At 57.4% G+C, this 26920-nt stretch overlaps 2 protein-coding genes across 3 annotated transcripts in view; both read right to left on the bottom strand.

The window, feature by feature from the left end:
• Positions 1–128: 128 nt before the first annotated feature.
• Positions 129–12610, bottom strand: TIMM44 (translocase of inner mitochondrial membrane 44). The gene is made up of 13 exons (XM_004614768.2): positions 12454–12610; positions 9853–9954; positions 6861–7031; positions 6066–6146; positions 5560–5709; positions 4848–4987; positions 4665–4750; positions 4243–4335; positions 3997–4121; positions 3129–3179; positions 1169–1258; positions 739–849; positions 129–638 (listed from the first exon to the last, which is right to left on the bottom strand). Exons 1-13 carry the CDS (start codon positions 12496–12498, stop codon positions 519–521), a joined length of 1365 nt encoding a protein of 454 aa, XP_004614825.1. The 5' UTR covers positions 12499–12610; the 3' UTR covers positions 129–518.
• A 6495-nt stretch (positions 12611–19105) lies between these two features.
• ELAVL1 (ELAV like RNA binding protein 1) overlaps positions 19106–26920 on the bottom strand; it is a 28453-nt gene continuing 20638 nt past the window's right edge. The window contains exons 5-6 of one of the 2 annotated variants that reach the window (XM_055125081.1): positions 25948–26173; positions 19106–23519 (exon numbers count right to left, since the gene is read on the bottom strand). In XM_055125081.1, the coding sequence (XP_054981056.1) occupies positions 23195–23519; positions 25948–26173 (551 nt within the window). In that variant the 3' untranslated portion in view covers positions 19106–23194. The remainder of the gene's footprint in view (positions 23520–25947; positions 26174–26920) is intronic. The other variant, XM_055125082.1, reaches the window with a different exon arrangement.

Here is a 26920-nt window from a genome sequence, read left to right as displayed (position 1 = left end):
GGGCCTCTGGGTCCTGTTCCGGGGGCCCCCCTCCTGCCTCAGTCGCCCCCCCACCCAGACACACACACACACACACACACACACACACACACACACACACACACACACACACACACGAGACCGCCACACCGTTTTCCTGCACGCCTGTGCTTTATTTCCAAATCTCAAGCGTATGTACAGGGTAAGGACACTGGTTAAAAAAATGAGTAGAGCTAAAATGGCCTGACCAGGGGGTCCCGGGGCAGGGCCGGGGCCCCCGCCCCCATGGAGAGTCCCTGGAACGGGGCTCTTGGCACTGTCTGCCCTCCCACCCCAGCCCTGCAGCAGCCCCCAGGCCAGAAGGGTGGTCAGGGGCAGGCGCGGTGGGGAGCTGCCCCTCCGTCTCCCCGTCCAGGTCCAGCTGGCTCTGCCGCTGCCCTCGCTGAACCGGGGGAGCAGCGCCGAGCCTGGTCCCGCTGGGCTCTGTCCCCGCGGCGATCCGGCCCGGGCCCCGGAGGTCCCGGGGGTCCCAGCGGCGCTCAGAGGACCTGCTCGGTGCTGGAGGCCGAGATGTCCAGGAGGCGCCAGGCGGCGTAGGGGTTGAGCTCGTCCTGGTCGCGGCACAGCGCCCACACGTACAGCATGCGCAGCACCTTGTCCTGGGGGGGCGGGGCGCTGGTGAGCAGCGGGGGTGGGGGGCACGCACACAGGGTGTGTGTGTGTGTGTGTGTGGGGAACGTGTGGGGCGCCCGCACTCACCGGGTCACCCTCCACCACCTCGCCTTTGGGGTTCTTGATCACCATCACCAGCTGCGCCTGGAAGGTGATGATCAGCACCGGGCCCTGCTCCATCATCTTGCCCATGGCCAGCTGGGGGCGAGGGAGAGGAAGGGGCGTGGCTCAGCGCACGATCCCGCCCACCACAGAAACCACACCTGCCCCCAGGCTCCGGGGGAGTGGGGAGCCCCAAGCCCCGCCACTTGGACAAGTTTCGCCCCTAATTGTGATCTGGAGTTGAAGCTGTCCAAAGAACCCACCCCGGGTCCCCCAAACCAGGGTGACAAGCCTGCTTCCCCCAGGAGAGAATGTGGGTGGGGGGCGGGGCAGACGCGAGCTCAGGGTCCTGCATGTTTCCCACCAAAGCCCTCTTCCCTGGGGAGGAACGGGGCCAGCCCCCACGGCCGCTTACGTCCACGTTGTCAATGTCCAGGACATGGGAGTGGAACTGCAGGCCGAGGGCCTTGGCCTGCTGGATGGGCACGGCGAGCTGGCTGTAAGTCTGCAAAGACAACCCAGGGGCTGTGGGCCAAGGCGCACACATGGCCCGCCAGACACAGGGCAGCCAGACACAGCGACAGCCCGAGGAGTGTCAGACTTCGCCACACACAGACCCACGCGCACACGCACGCATGGACACCCGAGCAGATGCCCCGGGGTGGGGGAGCTCCTGTGGGCACTATCCAGGTGTGCCTGCGTGTGTGCCCCTCCCCCCCAGGTCCAGCCCAGGGCTTCCTCTCTGTGGAGATTCCCCCAGCATCCCATATGGTCCCCAGAGCACTGCCAGGAGTAATTGCTAAGTGCAGAGCCAGAGTAACCCCTGGGCATCACTGAGTGTGACCCAAAAAGAAAAAAAACAAAAACAAACCCACAAGGGGCCAACTCAGGGCGCCGCTCCCAGGAGATGCCGGTGAGGACAAGGCTGACCCCCGACACTGCCCTGACTCTCTGCTAGGAGATGACCTTGAGGGCCGCCCTCACACGCCGCTGCCCCTTCCAGAAGGGTCCCCAGGACACACCAAGCCCCCCAGCACCACCCCCGTGCTCGCTACTGGGGCCCTGCAGCAGGCACCCAGACAGGCGCCCCGGGAACGTGGCCCTTCGGGTGGGAGAGTGGACAGACCCGAGGGCTGGGGGGTGGGGAGGGAGGGAGCCGTGGCTGTGTACCAGCCCCTGCTCCAGCTCAGCAGGAACACACACTCACGCGCGCCTCCCCCTCTCCAGCGATTAGTCACTGCGCAGGGGAGTATTTTAAAAGCCACCCTGACATCTTCTTCCCCTGCTTTTTCCCAGTTGTTTGTGAGCTGGGGACAATAGACTCAGCCCAAAAAGCGTTTCCTTGGCTTCATTTAAAGACGCCCCGGAGTGGGGGTGGGGGTGTGCACCCCACAGAAGAGACCCGGAGAGAGCCGGGTGTGGGGAGCTGGCCGGGGCAGACGCCTGTGCTCCCGGGAACACGTGGCGGGCCTCCAGGCCGCGTGCCAGGGCGCTCAGGCCCGACTCCAGGAGCCGCTGGGTGGCACCGGGTCACGCCTTCCCAGGCGGGAAGTCTGGGGCATCTGTTTCCACGGCTTTCGGGATCTTGCGGGGAGAAAAGCTCATGAATCTATCAAGTGCGTCTGGCACCATGAGGAAGGGGGGCACCCTGGGGCGGAGGAGGGCCCGAGGGGAGGCGAGGGGGTGCGGGAAGCAGGGACGGTGCTCGGGGGACAGCTCAAAGGGCTGCAGCGCGTGGACTCACACCCTCAAGCCCTGAGCGGGGTGCCAGGCACAGCATCCGCCCCGCCCCCCACCCCTCAGCACGCGGCAGTGGTCCCGGTGCCTCCAGTTCTGCTGGACCTCAACAATACAAAACAGCTGGGCTGGAGCACTGGGACCCAAAGCACTGCCAACCAAGCACATCTGGACCAGAACAACAGAACTCCTCATGCCTTCTACCTGCCCCCGACCCCTGGGCCTCTGGCCACACCTCAGGTTGATCCAGCCAAACCTAGGACCTGGATTTCTATCACTTGGGTCACCTGAAACACCCCCCCCACACACACACACCCCACCTTCTGATGGTCTAAATCCCTCCTGAGAAATAACACCAATTGGCGGGGGAGGGGTTGTGGGTTTCGGGGCCACATCCAGCGATGCTTGGGGGTACTCCTGGCTCTGTGCTTGAGGATGGTACCAGGATCAGGAGGGAGAGAGGACCGCTGAGACATTTGAGTCCCAGAGGCATGTCCTGCAGGCTGGGTTGTGGGCTGCACCCGCGAGCGCCCTTCACAGGCGCCCCAGAGCCCGGAGAGGGGGCCCTGCACCCAGGCCGCTTCCCCACGCCGAGGTGTCACTTCTCAGGCCTGAACAGAACCAGCGGGGGTACTCACAGCTTCATAGCACCAGTCTTTGAGGATGTCAAGCTCTCCAGAAATCATGGCCTAAAAAGGGAAAGACCAAAAAAGAAAAAAAAAAAAAAGGAAATTACTAAGCTGGGAAGGAGGCGGCTTTGGCGCTGAGGCCACTTGCGTGTCTGGGGGGGGGGTGGACACACGCACCAAGGGGCCCAGTACGGATGGGTTTGGGCTGCAGCAGGGGCGGGGCCCTCCCCCAGGTCCGAGGTAATAGGCTCGGTGGAGGCGCTAGCCTTGGTGGCAACCTGGGGCTTCCCCACAGTGGGCCGCGAGGGGGTGGGAGGAGGGGGAAAGGGGGGAGATGCAGGTGTGCTAGGCTCTGATACCAGTTGGGGAAACTGAGTCAAAGTACAGTGAGGCAAGGCCGTGCCTGGGGGGGCCTAAATGAGGAAGGGCCTAGATGAGAGGCGGAGCTAAGGGGAAGGGGGCCGTGTAGGCAGGGCCTAGAAAGGAGAGGCTAAGAGGAGGGGTGGGCCTTAGAGAAGAGACAGGCATAGAGGGGCAGGGAATCAAAGAAAGGGGCGTGGTCCAGAGGCGTGGCCAGAGGAGTTTGGGGGCGTGGCCTCAGGATAGCAGCTCCCAAGAAACAGGCAGGAGGGGCTCCAGAGAGTTCATGGAGGGTGGGCTGTGGAGAGGGTGGAGTTGTGGGTGGGCGCGCAGGGAGAGGGCTACGTGCGCCCCTGAGACGGGGGTTGGGGGGTCGGGGGGGCTGAGGTGAGAATCCCAGTCCCCCACTGTGGGGACCAGCTGGGACCCCGAGAGCAGCATGGTGGGGGGCCGTCTCCGCTCAGCCAAACGCCCTCCACAGCCCAAGGCGCCTGCCTGGGGGTGCAGGGGCGCCCACCTCCAGCACGTTGGGGATGATGTCGTTCTCGCACTGCTGCAGGAAGCGGTCCTTGTCGAAGGCGGGGTCCACGCGCAGGATTTCCGTCAGCACCTCCGACATCTCAGTTTTGGAGAACAGGCCCCCTGGTGGCAGCCAAGGTCGCAGAGTGGGTGAGGTGCTGGGACCTGGCCGGGCCGCCTGCCCACCCACCTGGAAGTGCGGGGGGGGGGGGGGGGGGGAGGCGCGGGAACGAGGGGGCCTCACCCAGTAGGTCTGTGACCTTGTCCGTCAGTGCCCGTGACGCCCGGATGAAAGCATTGTCGCTCTCGTCATACTTCATCTTCATCTCGAAGAAACCTGGGGGTGCGGGAGGGCAGGGTCAGAGGGGCCTCTCCAAGCCGGGCTCCCCCAGTCACGGGTGGGGGAGGCAGAGGGCCCACACCTGAGGACACAACTGCTTTGTTTGGGGGGCCACACCCCGCGATGCTCAGGGGTCACTCCTGGCTCTGTACTCTGGCGTTATTCCTGGCCGGGCTCGGGGGAATCCTATGGGGTGCCTGGGATTGAACCCGGGTGGGCAGCGTGCAAGGCAAAGGCCTTTCCGCCTTGACTATCAGGACCCACCAGTGACCGGCGGCTGCGGGGCCGGGTAACCCCCACCCCGGGCTGGGGGCGCCCCCACTCACGGGTGAACACCACGTTGTTGTCCTTGAAATCTTTCCACTGCTGGTACCACTTGGAGTCCTTGTGCAGGACGACACCCAGGGCCTCCCTACGGGAGAGGGCGGCGGTGAGGGGGCCTGGCCTTCGCTGTCCCCAGCCCCCCCACCCCGGAGGCTGGGACAGGGGCGCCCTGCCCCGACACCTACTCGTTGGGCTCGAACACTTTCTCTTCCTTGAGCTTCTCGCCGGCGAACTCCTTCCGCTTGCGGAGCCGCGTGGGCCGCCGGTAGGGCCCGGTCTGGCCCAGCACGCTCTCGTCGATCTCCTTCTTCACGGACTCCACGCCCTGCGGGACGGCGATGCCCGCGGCCGAGTGGGTGTGGGACCCCCAAGGCAGGAAGCCCTCCTGCCACTCCAGGTGCCCCTCGAGGCTGGAACTGGTCCCTCAGACGTCACAGGGGAGTCCTGCGACCGGCCCCGGCCCTAGCTGAGCCCCCCACAGGTAGGGTGAGCCCCCTCTCCCAACACAGGGAGCTAAGCCAGGCGCCCCTCACCCCCACCCCAGGCCAAGCCCCGTCTCCATGAACTGGGAGGTGACTGGACTCTATCCCCCACTTCTTTTTGGTCTGGGGGTCCCTCCTGGCTCTGGGGTGCCGGCAGGCGCCTACCCTCTGCATCATCTCTCGGGCCCCACATTCCTTACGAAGGACGGTTTGGATTGTCATCAGTTGGGGACCCACACCCACCCCCCACCAGGCTCCACGCTGAAGAGATTGAGACCCTGAGCTGCCCGAGGCCACCGTCTCGACAGGAGCGAGGAGAGGATGTGGTGGCAGCCCCCCACAAGACTGGCCCCTTCCAGGGGCTGGGCTCAAACCAGGGACCCCAAGGGACCCTCCTACCCCCCAGAGCCCTCACCTGGGACAGGGCTTTGAAGGCGGCCGTGCGGCCCAGCTTCTCTCCGCCCTTGGACACCGACTCTGCCGACTGCTTCGCCGTCTTGGCGGCCCCCTCCACGCCCTCCTTGATCTTCCGACCCAGGTCGCTCTTGCTCACTTCATCGAGACTCTACTGAGACACAGATGGGGGTGTCGGTGCTCCCCGGGGCCAGGGGGGGTGGGCGAGACACAGGTGCAAAGGCCCTCGGAAGGGCATGCTGGGGTTCCGATTCTTGGGGACACCCCACCCAGGAACCCGACATTTCCCCCCCACCTGTCTCTCCCCACAATGGGTGGGGACGGGCACCCACTGAGATCTAAAGGTCCCCGGATCTTAAGGACAGTGGGGGTAAGGGCGCACACCCACCCTGTCCCCCTCCTGCCTCTGGGCCATGCCGGCCACCACAGTGGATGATTGGGTGCCACGCCCCTCGACCCCCTCTGCTCCCCCCCAGCCCCCCCCAGAGGCAGGCGCGAGAGCAGTACCTCCTTCACGGAGCCCGTAAGCTCCCCCAGCTTCTTCCGGATCACCTCGCCTGTGCGTACCGTCTCCGACTCGATGGTTTTCTAGGGGGAAGAGGCCGGGCTGCAGGCGCGCAGGCGCTGTGGGCGGGATGCCCCACTTCCACCCCGGGGGCGGCCCACAGATCAGAATCACTCGTCAGTGGAACAAAACGAAGTGAAACCAAATCAAGCCAAGCCAAGCCAAGCCAGGGCCAGAGCGACAGGGCAGAAAAAAAATAAATAAATAAAAATAAAACAAGAGGGGCTGGAGCGATAGCACAGCGGGTAGGGCGTTTGCCTTGCAAACGGCCGACCCGGGTTCGATTCCCAGCATCCCATATGGTCCCCTGAGCACCGCCAGGAGTAATTCCTGAGTGCAGAGCCAAGGAATAACCCCTGTGCATTGCCGGGTGTGACCCAAAAAGAAAAAAAAAAAAAACAAACAGAGCGACAGGACGGCGGGGAGGAAGCTCGCCTTGCATGCGGCCAACCCAGGTCCAAACCCTGATAGGGGAGCCCTGTCAGGAGGGATCCCTGGGTGCTGAGCCAGGAGTTGGCTCTGTGCATGCGCGTCGCTGGATGTGGCCCCAAAACAGAAACAATGACCACCAAAGCACCAGGCCACGCAGGTGTGAGGCCCCGGGGGTGGACGCCCAGCGCCAACGGTGTGACACTCCTGGGGCCGTCACTCACCTCCCACCGATCGCACGCACTGCCCCGTAACAGGAGGCCCCCAGAACCATGTGCATCCCCTCCCACGTCTGCGCCCCTGCTCACGTATTTCCTCCGGGCTTCCTGGAGCGCATCTGACTCCTCCAGCTTCCGAGCCTCGTCGCGAAATTTCTGGATGCTTTCTTTCATTTCCTTGTTCTTGGCTAGCTCTTGTTTGATGTTATCGACCAACCCCGAGAGGAAACCTTTTCTGTTTCCAGAAGAATAGGATCTGGACTAGAGAGAAAGTACAAGATATGAAGGTTGTGAGGGGCTGGAGTGATAGCACAGCGGGTAGGGTGTTTGCCTTGCACGCGGCTGACCCGGGTTCGATTCCCAGCATCCCATATGGTCCCCCAAGCACCGCCAGGGGTTATTCCTGAGTGCATAGCCAGGAGTAACCCCTGTGCATCACCGGATGTAACCCAGAAAAGCAAAAAAAAAAAAAAAAAGGAGAAATGAAGGTTGTGTTTTGTTTTTTTTCCCTCAGGGGGTGGGGAGGCAGGCTGAAGAGTGAGGTGCCGGGGATCGAACCCAGGAACTAACACATTCACAACCAACTCAGCTACTAAGGCACCTTCCTGTCCCCAAGAACTGAGAATTTTTTTTGAGGGGGGGGAAGCACACCTAGTGATGCTTAAGGTTTACCCTTGGCTCTGCACTCATGGATCACTCCTGGTAGGCATGGGGGACCATATGGGGTTCACAAGCCTGGGTCTACTGCATGCAAAGCAAATGCCTCCCCAAATGCCCTCCCTGCTGTACTATTCTCCTGGGACAATTATTTTTTTTTAAACTTTCTCCCCCTTTCTTCGAACGGTCAATGGGTTTAGACCCATACCCTGTGATGCTTAGTACGGGTAGAGCTCTCAGGAGCATATGTGGGTCAAGCCAGGGGGAGTCAAGTGCCACACAAGTGCCTTCAACGCTCCCTGGCCCGACTTTCTCCTTTCTGTTAACAAACAGCCACATCTTTGATAAGGATGGTAAATGAAGGGCAGGGACACGGGTCACAGGGCTGAAGCGTGCCAGACAGACAGAAAGGCAGACTCCAGTTCGATCCCCGGCATCGCACAGGACCCCCTGAGCCCCATCACGAGTGATCCCTGAGTACGGCTGGGTGTGGGTCAATCCTGAGCACTGTGCCGGGTGTGAGTCCAAAACAGAACCAAAAAAGGCTGGCGCTCAGGCTGTGCCTAGGATTGAAGGTATTTATTTATTTATTTAGTTTAACTCACACGTGGCCGTACTCGGGGGTCAGTCCTGGCTCTAGGCTTAGGGATCACTCCTGGTGGGGCTCAGGACTACGTGGGGTGCTAGGGATCAAATCCAGGTCAGCGGCACGCAAGACCAGTGCCCATCTCTGTACTATTGCGTCAGCCCCATCAGGCTTCGCATGAGGAAGCTCCAGGCTCCATCCCCAGCCTGGCCTGCTCCGCCGGCACCTCTGGAAGCGAACCATGAGCTCAGAGCTCAGGGAGCGCCCCCCCAGTGCAGCTGGCTGTGGCCTCCAAACCACAACAAAAGAGAAAAGGCAGAGCCAGGGAGGTGGTTCAATCCCTGGCACTGAGAGAATGAAAAAAACAGGACAGGAATGAGAAAGAAAAAGACGCAGAGAGGCTGGAGGGATGGCCCAGTCAGTGGGAAGGGCACTGGCTTTGCATGTGGCTGAGCTGAGTTTGATCCTGGCACTGCAAAGGGTCCCCTGAGCCCCACCAGGAGTCAACCTTGAGCACAGAGTCAGGAGTCAGGCTGAGCACAGAGCCAGGAGTGATCCCTGAGCACTGGCGGTGAGTCCCCAAAACCCCCACAAAAAAATAGAAAATGACATGGGGGAAGCATCCATGAACAAGAACAAGGAAGAAGCCAATGTGAGAAGGCAACAGATGGGTTTTTGTTTTTTAGCGGGGGGGGGGGGACACAGAAGTTGTCAAGAAAAGTTCAGGGGCTGGAGTGATAGCGATAGCACAGCGGGGAGGGTGTGTGCCTTGCATGCGGCCTACCCGGGTTCAATTCCCAGCATCCCATAGGGTCCCCCGAGCACCACCAGGAGTAATTCCTGAGTGCTGAGTCAGGAGTAACCCCTGAGCAACGCCGAGTGTGACCCAAAAAAGCAAAAAACAAACAAACAAACAAAAAGAGGTCCAAGGCCGGGCCCCAAGGCTGGAGTGCAGACTTGAGCCTGGAAAGAACTAGGACTAGCTCCACGATCCTCCCTTCAGTCCTGCGGGAGCTGCGACATTGTTGCAGCTCATGGCCACACAGACACACTGTCAGTCCCTGAAGTTCAAGTTTCCCAAAGCGTCTGTTGCCTGGGTCCTTCAGAGGCTCCCCTGTCTCCAGGCATTAGTCTCCTCCTGTCCCTTCACTGCCCTAAATCCCTTCCCGCCCCAGTCACGGCACAGTTGACGGGCTACGTCCTAGAGGGGCCGGAGCCATAGTGCAACAGGCAGGGCACTTGCCTTGCACCACGGTCCACCTGGGGTTCGATCCCAGGCACCTCAGAGCCCCTCCAGGAGTGATTCCTGCGCGCGCAGCCAGGAGTAACCCCTGAGCACCACAGCCGACTCCCTTGCAAGGCAGGAACTCAACAATTTATTTTCCTGGTGACCAAAGTGGGAGTTCGGGCCATACCCAGCTGCGCTCAGGCTCTGAGCTCAGGGATCAAGGCTGGAGGAGACGGGGCGTGACCCTAGGCAGTGCGGGGAAGTCAGCCTTGCACGCTGACGACCTGGGTTTGAAACCCAGCATCCCATATGGTCCCCTGAGCACCGCCAGGGGTAATTCCTGAGTGCATGAGCCAGGCGTGACCCCTGTGCATTGCCAGGTGTGACCCAAAAAGAGAAAAAAAAAAGCCCTGGCCCCTTGCAGTATCCCTCGGGTCTGAGTCCTGAAATTATCTACACTTCGGGAGGCGGGGCATGGACCCTGCCAAGAACACCCCCCACCCACTGGCAGTGCCAGTCAACGGGGGGCGGGCAGCACAGCCGAGCCCTCCCAGCAGCCCTCTCTTTGGCCCACCCCCTGCTGCCCACTGGTAGGGGGCCCAGTTACTCACCAGGGGTAGCTCTCTGCCAGGTTGGCGCAGCTGATAGGTACCATGATGGAGTGGCACGAGGGTGTGGCTGGAAAGAAACGGGGCTCTGCTGCTGAGACATCTCTGATGGGTGGAGGAGAGAGGAAGATCCCTTCAGGAGAGGGGCCGGCAGGGGGGTGCGCACGAGAAAAGGAGGGTGTCCTGGGGCCCTCCAGTGATAGGACAGGAGGCAGGATGCTTGCCTTGCCTGCAGTTGACCCAAGTTCCATCCCTTGCATCCCATATGGTCCCCTATGCTCCATCAAGAGTGATCCCTGGGGCCGGAGTGATAGCACAGCGGGTAGGGCGTTTGCCTTGCAGGCGGCCGACCCGGGTTCGATCCCCGGCATCCCATATGGTCCCCCAAGCATCGCCAGGAGTAATTCCTGAGTGCAAAGCCAGGAGTAACCCCTGAGCATCGCTGGGTGTGACCCAAAAAGCAAAAAAAAAAAAAAAAAAAAAATTTAAAAAAAAGAGTGATCCCTGAGCGGGGCTAGAGTGATAGCACAGCGGGTAGGGCATTTGCCTTGCATGCGGCCGGGTCATCCCATATGGTCCCCCAGCACCGCCAGGAGTAACCCCTGAGCTTCCTCAGGTGTGACCCAAAAAGCAAAAAACAAACAAAAAAAGAGTTATCTGGGGCTGGAGCAATAGCACAGCGGGTAGGGCATTTGCCGTGCACGCAGCCGACCCGGGTTCAATTCCCAGCATCCCATGTGGTCCCCTGAGCACCGCCAGGGGTAATTCCTGAGTGCAGAGCCAGGAGTAACCCCTGTGCATCGCTGGGTGTGATCCAAAAAGAAAAAAAAAAAAGAGTGATCCCTGAGCACAGGGCCTAAGCACCACTGGGTGTGAGCCACCTCCAAAATTTATTTTTTTTAAATAAAAATATTTTTAAGATCTTTTAAAAAGTGGGGCCAGAGCAACAGTACAACGGGTAGAACATTTGCCTTGCACGCAGCTGACTCGGGGTCAAGCCCTGGCATCCCATATGGTTCCCTGAGCACTGCCAGGAGTAATTCCTAAGTGCAGAGCCAGGAGTAAGCCCTGAGCACTGCTGTGCATGGTCCCTCCAAAAAAAAATTTTTTTAAAAGGAGTCTTGCCTCCTTTTGTTGGGGGGGAAGTGGATGGGTGGGATTTGCAGGAGAGTGCTCAGGGGTCCCTAGCTGGTAACAGGGACTGAAGAGAGTTCCAGTGCATATGTGATAGGTACCTACATCCCTGTAGTATCTCTCTGGCCCCCTAACATTTGTCGTGCAGAAACAGGGATGGAACTGGGGATTTCACACGGGTGTGACACACCCCAGCCCGCTTTGCCGACCTGTACCCCCACTGAGAAGCAGAATTTGTAGGGGAGATTGTATGTTTTTTGTTTTGTTTTTTGGGGCTATGCCCAGCAGTGTTCAGGTATCACTCCTGGTGGGTTTTGGGGGAACCTTATGTGGTACCAAGTATCACACCCGGTTCAGCGGTGCAAAAGGCAAGCACCTTCCCAGCAGTCCTATCTCTCCAGCCCATGAGCCAAGTAGAATCTGGTGCGTACCAGAGGTCCGTATCTCGAGATCCCCCCAAACTCCGAATCTGGGGAAAATCAAACGGGATCCCCAGAAAGGCGAGGAGCCCCCAGGCACGCAGAGAGTTGCCATTTCTTGGTGGGGCGCCCAGCGACCCTTAAGACCGAAGACGTCTTTCTAAGCCCGGGAAGAATCGAAGCCCTGCGGGCCTGCAGACATGTTACAATGGCTAGGGCGTTGAACTCCCATGAAGCCCACCTAGGTTGTATCTCCCCGCCCTACATAAGGTTCCCAGAGCACCGCCAGGAGTGATCCTGGGGCACAGAGCCAGGAACAAGTCCTGAGCACCTCCGGGGTGACCCCCAAGGCCAAACACTCCAGAATCAAAGCCTCTTCCTTCCGACACTCCGATTTCTATTAGGCATTGTCCTCCCCTTCCCCTAGAATCTGGAAGCTCCGCATGCATCGGGATCGGGGCTTTGGACCGGGTCCGCCACGCTATGAGCCTGGAGGCCCTGCGGCGCGTTGCTTCATCCGTGACCAGTTTCTTCATCTTCAGGAAATAGACACGAAGCACGTATTTTCGGAACGCGCTCTGCCCGGCTGGGCTGCCAGGAGCCCAACAAGCTCTTGGCCGGGACGAGCGCGTCCTCCCGCCCTTCGTCGCCGAGGGGCTCCGAGACGCAACATAGGCTGACGCTCTAGGCGGCGGAGCCGGCGTGTCCACGCGAGCTGCGGCTGTCACCGGGTTTGTGCCTTTCCCCCTGGGCGCCGCGGTCACCATTCACTCCCCAGGGCACGTGAGCTGGGCCGAGCCAAGAGGCCATTCGTTTCCCGCCGGGCTCGGTGCATCGCCGCCCCCGGACCGGGTCCGCTCGGTGCCCCGCCTCGAGGCCTCGCTCCGGACCCCCCGCACCCCGCCCCGGCTCCAGCTGCCCCAACCCCATGGCGCTCACTGAGCCCAGGAAAGAGCCGCAGGAGCCAAGAACCTGCGGGGATGAGGCCCCTGGAGGTCGCGGACCATGAGCCCCCCTGGGCCCGCCTTCCCGGCCCCACGTCTCGGCTCACCCGCGGGCAGCGGCACCAGCCACCTCGCAGCGCCGCCGCCGCCATGTTGGAAAAGCCCGTGTGACCTTCTGGCGGCGCGGTCCGCTGACGTCATTCGCCACGGCCTAGTGCGGCGAAGGCCTGGGAAAAGCGGGTTAGAGAGGGCGAGCGTTTGAGGGAAAAAGTCTCTTCTGATTGGGCGGAACGGCCAAGGAAGAAGGCCGGGCCTGTAAGGGTGTTCCGCGTGATGGGTGGAGCTTGACTGAGGGGGCGGGGAATTCCTAGAGAGTTAGGTACGTGATTGGGCAGGTTTTGCTACGGCCTAGACAAGTGACTGGGCGGGGAGACCACGCCCACAAGACGGAGACTTGTGGTTGGATAAAACCATGCAGGGGCGGAGTGAGAGGGCGGGGCTTCTGTGGATTGCCCTGGGTTAGGGATGGAAGGAACCGGTACGTGACCTAACTTTCGCACTCCATAAAGATTCATTTCTTGGCTTGCAGAGGAAGAGGGGAACTCTGATAATGTGTACTAGGAAAATAAACACGACCTGGAGCAGAATCCAGCTCAAAGGCCCTCATGGACTTTGCGACGCCAGATCCAAGTCAGGAATCACGCATCAACAGCTTTTGTGATGAATTCCAGGCCCAGAGCACCGCTGGATCCCTGGATCCCTTGGGAGGACAGGCACCAGGAAAGCCAGGATGTCACGGACAAAGGCTGTGATAGACCTCAAGAATGGACTACCAGGGACTGGAGACAGAGGACAGTGGACAGGGCACTTGCCTTGAACGCAGCCGACCCGGGTTCGATCTCCGCCATCCGATAGAGTTCCCGAGCACTGCCAGGAGTAATTCCTGAATGCAGAACCAGGAGTAACCCCTGAGCATTGCCAGGTGTGGCCCCCCCAAAAAACAAAAATGTCAAGAAATTTTAAAATAAGGGGTCATAGTACACGTTTTGCACACAGCCAACCTGGGTGTGAAACCTGGCATTCTAATTAGTCCCCTGCTGCCACGAGTCATTCCTGAGTGCAGAGCCAGGAGTAATCCCTGAATATCACTGGATGTGACCCAAAACCTTAAATAAATAAATATAAATAAAATTTAAAAAAGGAAATGTCTATACTCTAAGATGAGCAAACTATGTAAGTGATTGCAGACTAACAGAATTGTAGCAGGGGAAAAGTCTAGATTTCTTTATTTATTTTAATTTTTTTAGGGGAACACCAGGCGATGATTAGGGGCAGTTCCTGACTGTACTCAGGAATTACTCCTGGCATGGGAACCATATGAGATGCCAGGGATCAAACCCGGGTCAGTCAGATGCAAGGCAAGAGACCTGCCTTGTATTATCTCTCTGGCCCTCCTAGTTATTATTATTTTTAGAGGGGTGGGGCCACACAGTGCTGGGGAGCCACCCCCCTGCCACACTTGTGGATCAAACTTGGGGCTACCAAGCCTCTACTCCAACCCTGGGAGTCATCTCTCAGTACCCCTCTAGCTCTCTTCTTAGAACAGAGAAACGGCGTATATCATAGAGACCAGCAGCGACTCTTAAGTCTTCGAGAGGGAGAAAGGAGCAGAGGAGGAGCGGCGGGGAAAAGAGGAATCAGAAATCCAGACAAGCAGAAGGTAGACAGATGGCAGAGGCCTGTGGGCAGCGGAAGCTGGGTGGGAGCTGGGCCTGGGAGCCTGAGAGAAGATGCAGGGGATGTGTGTGTGTGTGTGTGTGTGTGTGTGTGAGTGATGTGTGTGCACTGAAGGGAACACAGCAGTGCTGAATATCACTTCCAGGCTACCCTGCAACGCTGGCCTGACAGCTGGGGCTGGGCAAGGGATGTGATGCTGGTCGTTCAACTCAGAGCCTTGTATGTCTGTGCAGTGCAAGGTACGGGCTTGCCCCACCCCCTCCTCCAGTCCTCAAGTTCATTTTTAAATCGAGGTGAGATTCAAGGAACAGGAAATACACTGTTTTGGGAGCCAACAATACGGTGGCATTTACGTTTGTGATGTACAACCTTCTCCATCATCTGTCGCCAGAACCTTCTCCTCTCCACAAACTGGGGACACCCTTTCACCCCTCCCCTCCCCCAGTCCCCCGCAACTTCCTGTCCCTCTGCAGGGTCTCCTTTAGGAGGGAGGATCCCCCCAAAATGTGTCATATTGTGTCTGGCTCACATTCCTGATACTCCCATCCCCCAGATCTGCCCGCTTAGGAGAGGGGATCAGTGTCCCTACTTTTCAAGGTGGAATATTCCATTGTATGTTTTTTGGGGGGTGCTTGGCTGTTTTCACCAGGGCCTCTTGGAGAGGGTGGGTTGAGTTTCTCTCCCCGCCCCGAGCAGAACCCCGGCAGCCGAAGACCTCTGGAACCCAGGCACAGCCATGCTCAAGGTCACTCTCCACATGTTCGGACGAGCCTCACGCATGAAGGAACCGGCAGAGGAACCCAAGTGTGCGGGACCCGGGGGCTGAGATCTCCAAGCCTGCTCAGATCGGGACTGGGCCTCTTCCACCCAGATCCCCCATTTTCCAGTAGCTAGGCAGTCACACCCAGAAACTGTCCCCGGCACCATGTAGTCCCATCAACGGCCAACATCCAGAGACTATAAAACCACGCTCCTGGAAACAACATCTTATAGCTTAGTTCTCCCTCAGAGAACCTGGCAAGCTACTGAGAGTTTCCTGCTCACATGGGAGATCCTGGCAAGCTCCCCATGGCATATTCATATGCCTAAACCAGTAACAATGATGGGTCTCATTCCCCTGACCCTAAAAGAGCCTCCAATGTGGCACCATTTGAAAGATGAGTAAAGAGAGGCTTCTAAATCTCAGGGCTAGGACAAATGGAGATGTTACTGAGGCCACTCGAGAAAATCGACAATCAGCGGGATGATGATGATGATGATGATGATGATGATGATGATGATGATGATGTTTGGGGGAACGTGGAAGTGCTCAGGAGTAACCCTGGACGAGGCTGGGGGGACCCTAAGTGGTGTCAGGAATCAAACTGGGGTTGCCCACCTGCAAAACCAGAGCCTCCCTCCTTTGAGTCTTTGAGAAGAAGACTTCTTTTTTTTTTCTTTTTGGGTCACACTCGGCGATGCACAGGGATTACTCCTGGCTCTGCACTCAAGAATTACCCCTGGTGGTGCTCAGGGGACTATATGGGATGCTGGGAATCGAACCCGGGTCGGCCACATGCAAGGCAAATGCCCTACCCGCTGTGCTATTGCTCCAGCCCCCTGAGGAGACTTCTGAGACACCCCTCACCCTCTGTGTCTGCCACATCTTGTGTACCCAAAATTCTGAATACTCTCTGGACAAGGGCCCCCACAAATAACATCATCTCTTTGGGACTAAATTCAGCAACGATCCTTCTAGATCCTTGTAGAGCTCCGGCTTACTCAGTCTTCACCCTGAAACTCCCTAAGGAGGAATGGACTGGGTGGGGGCCATTCAAGGAACCCCACATGTGTTGCTTTGCTGGCATGGGGGTGGAGGGCTACTCAGGAAGAGCTGGTGGTCAGTCTGGGGAGGGGTCTCATGTGGGCAGAACTGGGTGGTTCAAAGAGGAAATGGGAAAATGGGAATTGGGCCCCCATGTATGTTTAAAGAGGGGCCTTTTCCCTCCCCACCTTCTATTTTCAAGGTGGGACACACCAGGAAGTGCTCAGGGCTTACTCCTGGCTCTGAGCTCAGGGATCACTCCTGGCAGGGCTCAAGGGGTCATATAGGAACCCGGGTCTGTTGTGTGCAAGGCCAGTGCCCAACCTGCTGGACTCTCTAGCTTTGATTCTGAGATTTTTCTCTTTGGTGGTGGTGGGGGGAACACCTGGTGATGTGCAGGGTTTATTTCCGGCTCTGCACTCAGGAATTACTCCTGGAGGTGTACGGGGGACCATATGGGATGCTGGGGATTGGACCCGGGTCAGCCACGTGCAAGCCCAGTACCCTCCTTGCTCTGGCTCTGATCCTGGAATTTTTTTTTTTTTTTGGCTTTTTGAGTCACACCTGGCGACGCTCAGGGCTGACTCCTGGCTCTGCACTCAGGAATCACTCTTGGCGGTGCTCAGGGGACTCTATGGAATGCTGGGAATCGAACCCGAGTCGGCTGCGTGCAAGGCAAACTCCCTACCTGCTGTACTATCGCTCCAGCCCCTGATCCTGGAATTTTTAAGGCTATAATCAGAACCTTGTATGTTGGGGCAGGGGGTGCCTGGGGAGGGATGCAAGAAAAAGGCACCAATGAGACAGAAGAAGGGAGTGGGGGCTGGACACGCATTTCTACTCCTAACACATTTACTGCATCTGGGTGGAGGGTTTAAAAATAACTTCCTCGACACTGACATTTACTTTTTTTTTCTGTAGGCACGTAAGTAGAATGTCTTGAGATTAAAAACCTGAAAATGAAAAAACCTCTCTTCCCTAAAAAAACAGAGTTGGGGAAAAAAAAAAGTTGGCTGGAGCGATAGCACAGCGGGTAGAACATTTGCTTTGCATGCGGCCGACCCGGGTTCGATTCCTCCGTTCCTCTTGGAGAGCCCAGCAAGCTACCAAGAGTATCCCACCCGCACGGCAGAGCCTGGCAAGCTACCCGTGATGTATTCGATATGCCAAAATCAGTAACAAGTCTCACAATGGAGACGTTACTGGTGCCCGCTCGAACAAATCGATGAATGGGACAAAGAGTGTGACAGTGCTACAATGCTCCCTAAACAAACAAACAAAAAAAACCAAGGGGCTGGAGCTATAGTACAGCAGGGAGGGCATTTGCCTTGCACACAGCCAACCTGGGTTCGATTCCCAACATCCCATAGGGTCCCCTGAGCACTGCCAGGAGAGATCCCTGAGCACAGGGCCAGGAGTATATAAGCCCTGAGCACTGCTGGGTGTGGCCCCCAAATCACTCATAAAAAGAAAATAAAACCATTAGGCTGAAAGTTGTGGTGGAGTATAGCTTTGCCTGTGCGAGCCCCGATAACTAAGAACCTACTGAGATTCCTGGCACCCCACATATGCCAGGTGGGGGCTCTGCCAGGGAGCAACTTCCCCAGGCCTACTGAGATTCAAGAAACCCCAAACCCAAGGGCAAGAAGGGGCCTCGAAGCCAGCACCTGGACTAGGGGCCATGAGAAACCCAGAGTCTACCCCGAGGTTTGTGGGAGGGGGGAAAAGCGCCCCCATGTGGCACTGGGGCTCCAACTCTGGGGTGAGGGGCAGTGGATCAGTGGGGCTGCCCAGGACACTCTGAAACCTCTTGCTTTTCACTGGGGGCCCCAGAACACAGACGGGGCACTCACTTGAGGGACCCTTAGAAAGCAGCCCCCCCGCCCCAACACACACATCCACTGGAGTCTAATCATCTGGTCTACCTGAGTCAACTGCTGCTCGGGGAGTGGGTGACCCAGGGACCCCCAAGCAAAGGGTTCTCACCCCGTGGGGTTCACATTCTATGGGAGGGAGTTGCATTTTCCTTTTTCCTTTTTCTTCAGGAGTGCCGGCCCCGCCCGCCCCTCTAGAAGATGGGGCTGACTCTGATGTGGTTCCCCCACCTCCTGGAGCTGGGGGAGCAGGAGGTGAGCAGAGTGCAGGGACACCCCAAGGACCTAGGCTGGGGGGAGGCTATAGCCAAGCCTCCGGGAGGTGTAACAGGGATAAGCATGGATGCCAACCTCACTCTGGGGAATCTCCCTCTTCATGTTCACTCCACAGGATGCAGCCCGTGATGCCTCTGTGTGTGTGTGTGTGTGTGTGTGTGTGTGTGTGTGTGTGTGTGTGTGTGTGTGTGTGTGTGTGTGTGTGTGTGTGTGTGTGACTGAGGCTCAGAGAGCCTTGCACACCCAGAATCCAGCACAGGGCTTAAGGCACTTGCCGAAACTGCGGCTGACTCCAGTTCCATCCCCCGCACCGCCTATGCCCACCCCACCCTGCTCACATCGGCTCTGCCAGGAGATATGCAAGCACTGAGCCAGGAGTCAGCCCTGAGCACAGAGCAGAGCCCAAGAGTAACAAGGATGGGGGCAGCGGGTGTGGGGTACAGGCTAAGTGGAGTCATGGTCAGGACCCCCAGCTTAGGTCGAGACAAGGCCAAGACAGGAGTCTTGGGAGCCTGGCTTTGGGGGTGGGGAGGGCTCCATGCACTAGGGGTCCAGGCTATGCAGGGGGGGCATGGGGCAAGGGGGGAGCAGGCAGAGGGAGGTTGGGGGGCGTTTTCTTCAGCTTCGATTGCTGCCAGGTGCCATCTAGCCGTCACCCCATCCCCACCCCAACACAGGATCCCCTTTGAACGCTGGTGATCGGTAACAGAAAGTGGGGGGGCGACCTGCCCTCCCCCAGGCAAGCAGCGGGCATGGGGGGGGGTCACGGAGTAGTTGGGAATTCTCAACCCGCCCAGTCCCCTTCATCCCACGCCCCTCGCCCCAACACCGGCTCACTCCAGAACCCCCGATAGCCACCTGCACAGCTTTGGAGACTGAATTAAGATATCTACACAGCTAGGAACAATTGTTTAATAAAACTTTTTTTTTTCCATGTTTTCCATTACATGTAAATATATCAGTTTGGCATCTCTATAAAAACTTTTGAAAATGGTGCAAAAGGTTCATTCTTGCTGAGAAAGCCATTGACAAAAAATATTCACACTTCACGAACGATTTGAAAAATGGTCTTCTTTCAAAGTTGCTTTATTAATCTGAAATCTTCTGGATTATCAAAATCTAGGTCTGTTTTTTTCCCCCTTTTCTCCCTCCCAAAAAAAAAAGAGCACTAAAGAACATTGATATTCACAAGATCCAAAGGCAAACGGGGCAGGGGGAAACCGAGAAGGGCTCTGTCCTTTCGTTGTTGTTGTTTTTTTTTTCCCTGAAAATAATTAAAGAAGAATGACCATCACTGGAGCTAAGTCACATCAGCATCCTCCAAAGAACACAATGGGATTCGTTTGACTTTTTGACTTTTGGACATCAAGTGCCATTCTTTATTGGAAACAAACCCAAGGGTAAGTAAAAACAAAGTTAAAAAGAAAAAGAAAAAAAGAAATGGTACCTGAAAAATAAATTATTTCATAGAAAACAAATCAATAACTTAAAACACACTAATTTCGGTACAAAAACGCTACCCAGCTACTGTACAACATGGGGAATCAGCGAGTACAGCGGGCCCCCCACCCCCGTCCAGAGCAAGTCACTGTAAACAGAAAAGCACATGGGAAGGTGGCCCCCCCATAGCCCCCACCTGCAGACACCCCTTCTCTTCCTCTGGAAGAAAGTCTAGCCCCCTTGAGAGGGATGCTCATGGCCCCAGGCGCCTCCCGGTCCTGGTCATAACCCACAAGTTCCAGTCAGACTGGCTTTGGGGACCTCCCCTCCGCCTGCCCCCCCTCCCCCCACCAGCCAGATCCCGAATTGCTATGGGTGTTGGATAATCAGGAGTCAGAGGCGAAAGTAGGGGTTGGCAAGGGGGAGACACGGACTTTGGGGTCTACTGCTCTTTCCCCACCCCTGGACACCTCCCTGGCCGGCCACTCGGCAGAATGCAAGTGGGTGGTAGGCCTGGGAGGTAACGCTTCCTGGGGGGGGGAGGGGCACACAAGACCTCAGATGCCTGAGGTCCTGGGGAGGGGGGTGAGGCTGCAGTTGTCAGGGACAACAGAGGTCCTTGACACTTTTGTCCTGCCCCAACCGCCCCCAGAATTGGAATGAAGCTGCCTTGGGCACGAAACGGAAGAGCAAGCTGAGGCCATCCCGGACCCACCCAGTGTGGGTGACCACTGGTCTGGGGGTGACCTTAGACATGCCTCGAAGACGTCCTGGGAACTCCTTCGAGACAAATCAGCTGGGTACTGGATTTACATTATTGCCAATGACTGTCAGAGGGTCCCGCTGTTGGGTCATTCCATGGGACCCTCCCACCCCAGTGGTCCAGATATTAAGGTTACGGGGTAGGGTCCTCTGGGGAACCAAGAAGGTGGAACCCCTCACCCCCTCACCCCAAACCACCTGTGAGCAGCCACCGAAGCCTGGCTTGCGGCTGTCTCACCAAGAGTGGCAGATGCCATGGTCACGGAGCATGTGGCTGGAGGCTCAGTAGAGCAGAAACTTGGATTGTTGGAGGGGTGTGGGGGGGCCCAGGAGGAGGCACGGGGCTTGGGGGGGGGATTCCAAAGGAGCAGGAGCAGCAGTGCAGCCACACGCCAGGGACAGGGAGTCACATAGGCCCAAGGCAAAGTCACTGGAGCCTCTTTGGTATCACTGCACCAAACCACGCGGCCTGTCGCGGCACACGGCCTCGGCTGGGTTCTTGGCCAAAGTCCCCAAGAAAAGGCGAGAACTGGTTTCTCGTGAATACAAATAGGATTTCATCCATGGAAAAGCCAAAGGGAGAAAGCCAGTTCCTCCTGGATGGGGACTTAGCGCACGCACACATACACATGCATGCACACACACACGCACGCACATGCATACCTACATGCACACATATGCATACACACGCACACACACATGCGCACACACACGCACACAATTTCCCTCTGGCAAAGCAGCCCAGAGCAGAGAGGATCAAATGGGGGTGGAGGGCAGCATGGGGCCAAGTGTGGGGCACCCTGATTTTGAAAGGGGGTGTGTTGCTTTTTAGGAAGTCGAGTCTTTCCCTGCTTGCAAAGAGGCCAAAAGACTCACAAAGCAGGGGCCAGGAGGCGGCTGAGAAGTGGGGAACCCGGAACTAGCTAGTGGGCTCCCAGGGCCTTCTTGGGCCTGGCTCCGAAGGCCCCACACGGAGCACCCCAGAGGCTGTGGGGCTCTTGGAGAGACACAATTCTGTGGGGACTCAGGAAACATGAGCTGCAAGGGGCCTTGCAGGCTGGGGCGCGGCATTATCCCCCAGCAGAAGCTGTGAGCTGCTCTGGGGCCCGGGGAGAGGGAAGGGGGTGAAGGGGTGGGGATCAAAAGGGTCGGGCAATCTCAGAGGGTTCCTGACAGTGGCTGAAGCTGCCTGGAGGACTCTCCTGCCGCTTCAACACTTACATCCAGAACAGACAGATGCACCCCGCTCCACAACGGCGACCCCAAATTACAGCCCTCATTCCACATCTCTGGCCTAAGACACAAAGTCCGGCTCCTGAGCTGGTCTGACTTTGGCTTCTGTCTGCAAGTGAGTTAGCAAAACTGGAGCTCGTTCCCGAGGCGTCTCCTGTGCCGCCCCCTACCCCCTCCCACCCCCCCTTTCCTACACCCAGCTCCCGGGGGGTCAACCCCCCCATCCCGAGACCTTGAAGTCCCAGCTCTGTGACCGCTGGGTCCGCCAGACCAGACTTGGCCTCCCTAAGACCTGACCAACGCTCTCCCGCACGCTGGCGCCTCTGGACCTGCCCTAGCCAAAAAGAAAGAAAAGGTAAAAACAAAAAAAAAAACAAAACAAAATTCGAGCAAAACGAAATCAAATTTAATGGTCTTAAATGCAAAAGTAAAAACAAACAAAAAACACAAAAAAAGCAAAAGAAAATTAACAGAACAGAACAACCCCAAATGGCAAGGCAGTTTGGAAGAGAACTTTTGAAGAGGGTTAATCTTTAAAACTACAAAACAAAGGTTACTTGTGGGTCTTTTTTTTTTTCTTCCCCTCGTTTTTTTTTTTTCCTTTTCTGTGGGTGTTAATAGATAACTGGTAAGAAGTAAGTATTTTTCCTGCTGAGTGTTCATACGAAAGTCACATTTCAAAAACAAAGTCTGACTAAAATAGAAAAAGGTCTGGCGCGAGAAGGGATGCGAGAAATACGATGCTCAAATGCTGGCACGGTGCTGCGGGCCCAGTTCTGTAACCCTGCAACAGCGCGCTCAGACGCAGGAGAAATGAGGGCAAACAACAGTATCGGGTTTTTTTTTTTGGGGGGGGTTGGGTGGGGAGGAAGGGCACCACATGCAAAGTGTGCCCAGAAAACGGGGCGGGCAGAGGAGCCTAGAGCCGCCTCTGGAAGATTCTGGAGTTTCCCGGAAACTCTTTGGTCAGTTCCATGGGCACCTGGGCTGAGGAAACACACCTGCCCCCGCCTCCCCCTCCGCCTCTGCCCCCGCCAAGGCCTGGCCTGGTGGTGGCCCAGGTGGCCGGGGCTGAGTAAGCAAGGCTGGGGGTTGCAGGGGCTAAGTGTGGGGGGTGTTGGCAGCTGGATGGGCCTGGAGAGCTGGTTTCCATCCAGCCAAGACTCCGCTGCTCTGAGAGCAGGGAGGGGAGCGAGCAGTGGGGAGCCCCATACCCCCTGCTCTTCTTAGCCGCTCCCTAATGCTAAGGGTGGAAGCCGGCCAAGGTGCTTTTGGGTTGGGTGGTGGGTTTGGGGGTGCCAGCTTGAGGAGACAGCGAATGAAACACGTGGTAGCCGCTGACAAGTCCTGGCCTGCTGCCGGCCCCTCGCCCAGGGACGGGTTAGTCACTGCGGTCAACTTGGGCTTCGGTTTAATAGAGTTTCAAGGAAATAACTTAAGAAACTTAAACTTGGTCTAGGGAGTGGGGGGGGGAGGGGTATTTCAAACATTTGAACATGTCGGTGCATCCCAGAGTATAAAAACCTTTTTTTTTTTCACTTCTCATTTTCGACTAAGACAAAACACTTCGTGAAAATGAAAATTGGCGCAAAATGAGTTGTACACTAACGAAAAAAAGTTTTCGACTTCTTCACTCTTAATTATCTATTCCGTACAAAAAAAAAAAAAACGAACGAACGAACAAACAAACGAACGAAACAAAAACAAAAAAGCATGAGCGCGTTATTTGTGGGACTTGTTGGTCTTGAAGGAGACCTGTAAGATCTTGTCCCCCAGGCGGTACCCGTTCAGGCTCGCTATGGCCATGGCCGCTTCTTCATAGTTTGTCATGGTCACAAAGCCAAACCCTTTGCACTTGTTGGTGTTGAAGTCGCGAATCACTTTCACATTGGTCACTGCGCCAAAGGGGCCAAACATCTGCCAGAGGATGCCTTCGTCGGCGTCCTGGCCCAGGTTGTAGATGAAGATGCACCAGCCCGAGGAAGCGTTGCCTGGGACATTGACCCCGGAAAGCCCGCTCATGTGATCTACGCCCATCGGGGAGAACCTACAGCAAACAGAGAGCACAGCGTTCAGGTCAAGGGCAACGGGCAGAGGCCAGAGGCCGGGAAGCGCTTTGACATGGGGTGGGGGGGGGCGGTGGCTAGGGGGCACCCCACCTCAATCACAGCCAGGCTTCCTTCTAGAAGCTTCTGCTCGAGACTTGTGAGGCATCAGTGATGGGGGAGGAGGGGGCGGGTGATGCAGAGCAGAGAGGCCTGTGCAGGCAGGGGGGTGCTGGGCACCCCCACTCAGTCCCCGTGAGTCAGCCGCCCACCTTCCCACCTCTTGCCAGCTCATTCCTCAGCCTGGGGGTGGCTCCAGGTCTGGGTGGGGGGCCTAATCCTTTCCTTTCTCCAGATTTCCTGCCGCACCTTCCCCTCCAACCTGAGTGCCCCCCACCAAGGCCTACCCCAGTGCAAGAACCTGCAGGGTGCACGGGGAGAGCTGCTCTGGCTCAGAACCTTCCAGAAGAATCAGGGCCCGAGGAAGGGCCAGCAGCTGCGAGCTCACTACACTCTTGATACCCCATCTCAGGACACCCCAAAAGTCTTCCCTCAAAGCCTTGGGGTAAGGACTTAGGGTGATAAGACAGTAACTGGCGCCGTGTGGCCCCCCAGGTCAGCGTTTCTTCCTCACAGGTCCCCTGTGGGACCCCAGGATAATCCCAGGGGCTCCAGGTGAAAACTGCATCAGTAGGTGCCCACTGGTAGGATAGGAGGGTCACAGGAAGGAAATGAGGCCAGAAGAGGGCCATGGTAGGGCACAGGTGGATGACTACTGCTCTAGAAGCTTCCGAATAAAGAAGCATCAGTGTCTGAATAACGGGTCCCCCCAGCATCTGTTCCTACACCAAGCCAGCCTCGGGAAAGTGGGTGTTTGCCAGGGCCCCTCCACAGCTTCTCTCTCTACACACTGGGGAGCCCCTTTTCGGGCTGGGCAGGGGAACCCAGATGCAGGCCTGGAAACAGACCCCAGGCATTAGTAGGCAGGGATAGATGGCTTGAGGGGGGGGCTTGGTCAGAGCCTCCTGGAAACCCCTGGGTCCTTGGAAGGGGGAGATGACTTGAAGCTGTGCTGGTTTTCCAGGAGAGGTGGGAGTCGGGGGCAGCGCCCCTGCTCCATCAGCTCTGCTCTCCCTGACACAGATCAGAGGGGAGCAGCTGTCTACGCAGGGGGCTGCTCCTGACACCCTCCTCTTCCGGGCCTTCCTTCTACCTAGCCTGCTTTCTGGGGCCACCCTCCCTTTTTTTTTCTTTCCTCCTCCGCAGACCCACCCTGGTTTGCCAGAGTCCTGGGGCGTTAATTCTCAGCTGTCCACTGTACCCTGGCCTGTAAACCTGGGTTCAGCACCCCCCCTTTTTTTTGTTTTTTTGGGGTCACACTTGGTGGTGCTCAGGGGTTTCTCTACACTCAGGACTCAGTGGCTCTACACTCAGGAATTACTTCTGGCGGTGCCTGGGGGACCATATAGGATGCTGGGGATTGAACCCGGCAAACGCCCTACCTGCTGTACTATCACTCCAGCCCACCCCCTTCTTTCTTTCTTATCCTTTGGGTTTTGGGTCACAACTGGCAATGATCAGAGCTGACTCCTGGCTCTGTACGCAGAGATCAAACCCGGATCCACTTTGTGCAAGGCAAATGTCTTCCCCACTTCCTATTGCTCCAGCCCCAAAGACCCCCTCCTTTTGGCCCAGAGAGACTACCCCTGCCTCTGGCCTGGGGATGAGAAGCTGCCCGCTCCTAGCTGGGGAGTCTGAGGAAGCCTCGAGAAATCCCTCAAGGCACCCTGGACGCTGACCAATAGTGACCCACACGGCAGCAGGCGCTCCCGTCCTCTCAGGCAGAACTTCCATCCTCCCCCCACAAGGGCCTGGAAAGGCTCAGCAAGCCTGGATGGGGACCTGAAGCAGAAAAAGCATCTGTTTTAGAAGGCAGAGGGGGTCATACTGGGGTCCAGGCCTGCCTCGAGCTGAGGCTACTGAAGGCTCCTGAAAAGTTCTGGAAGGAGTCCACTGTGCTGAGGAGCCAGAGGATCAGATTTTTTTTTTTTCTGGTTTCCTGGCCACCCTGGCAGTGCTCAGGGATCACTCATTGTAGGCTTGGGAGACCCTATGGGGTGCTGGGGACTGAACCCATGTCAGCTGTGTGCAAGGCAAGTGCCCTCCCTGCTGTACTATCATTCCAGCCCAAGAACCAGAGTTTTTAACGTCATGCCCATTTGGCTCTCTGCCCCTCCCCCACTTTGTCCGTGACTGGGGCGTTAGATACTGCACGCTAAGCAGCCCTGCCTCCCAGAAGCTGGCCTGGGTTTCTGATTCCAGTTGAAGCCACCACCAGGAAAGCTATGAGCTGTCACAGAGATACTGGGTCAGCTGGGACCCCCCCTGCCAGCAGATGTGGGGGGATGAGGCGCCTCCCTCCCGACCCACCTGAATCTCTGTGCCTGGTGGTGGACGGGGCCTCCGAACCTCCTAGCGGGCGAGTGGTAGAGCTGGGAGAGCAGCGCCACGTTCTTGTTCTGGTTGGGGTTGGCGGCGAACTTCACTGTGATGGGCTCGGAGGAACCTGGGGGTTTATGACCATTGAAACTGGTAATTGCCTCTTCTGCTTCCGACCGTTTGTCAAACCGGATAAACGCAACCCCTCTGGACAAACCTTGTTAACAAACCAACAGAGATGAAGTTAGGGGGAGAAAAGGGAGGCGCGGTGTTCTGTCAAACTGCAAAGCAAAATGCAAGTCAGTGGGCGCATTCAGTGGGCGGTCTGATGCGGGGGCCGCTCCCCCACCCCCCCTTCAGATAGGGGCAACACACGCAGGCAGTGAAACTAAACTTTGACGGGAAAAGGGTGAAAGTTTCTGAGTGTCTCCTGTGTGGGGGCAGAGAATCCGCAGTCTTAAGACCAAAGGGCGCGAGACACCCCAGGCTATCGCCTAAAAACACCTTTGCTGCTTCTTATATTTATTTTTAATTTTCTTTTGTTTTGGGGCCACCCCAGTAGTGCCAAGGGCTGACTTCTGCCTTTGTGCTCAGGGATCACTCCTGGTGGGTGCGGGGGACCCCATGGGGTGACAGGGGTAGAACCCACATAGAAGGTGTGCAAGGCCAGCGTCCTCCTTTCCTGAATGTCAGAGTGAACTGACTCTCACTAGCTCATGTCCAGTACGTGGGGTGCTAGGACAGACTGAGGAGCTGGTGAGAAGGGGGCCAGGAGCCGGGGCTGAGGAAAAGTCCCTGACGCCCACCCCTAACTGCTGGCCCTGTGAGGAGTAAAGAGCCTCAAGGCTTTTCTGGAGACCTGCCTTGAAGAAGGCTCTTAACTCCTCACAGGGCCCTTTCATGGACACAGGCACTAGCATGGGACCATAGCGTCCTACCGGCTCACTCACCTGGGGCCACTCCG

The sequence above is a fragment of the Sorex araneus genome, chromosome 2 (genome assembly GCF_027595985.1).
Source record: "Sorex araneus isolate mSorAra2 chromosome 2, mSorAra2.pri, whole genome shotgun sequence".
Classification (NCBI taxonomy): domain Eukaryota; kingdom Metazoa; phylum Chordata; class Mammalia; order Eulipotyphla; family Soricidae; genus Sorex; species Sorex araneus.
This window is presented reverse-complemented; position numbering and strand designations above follow the sequence as displayed.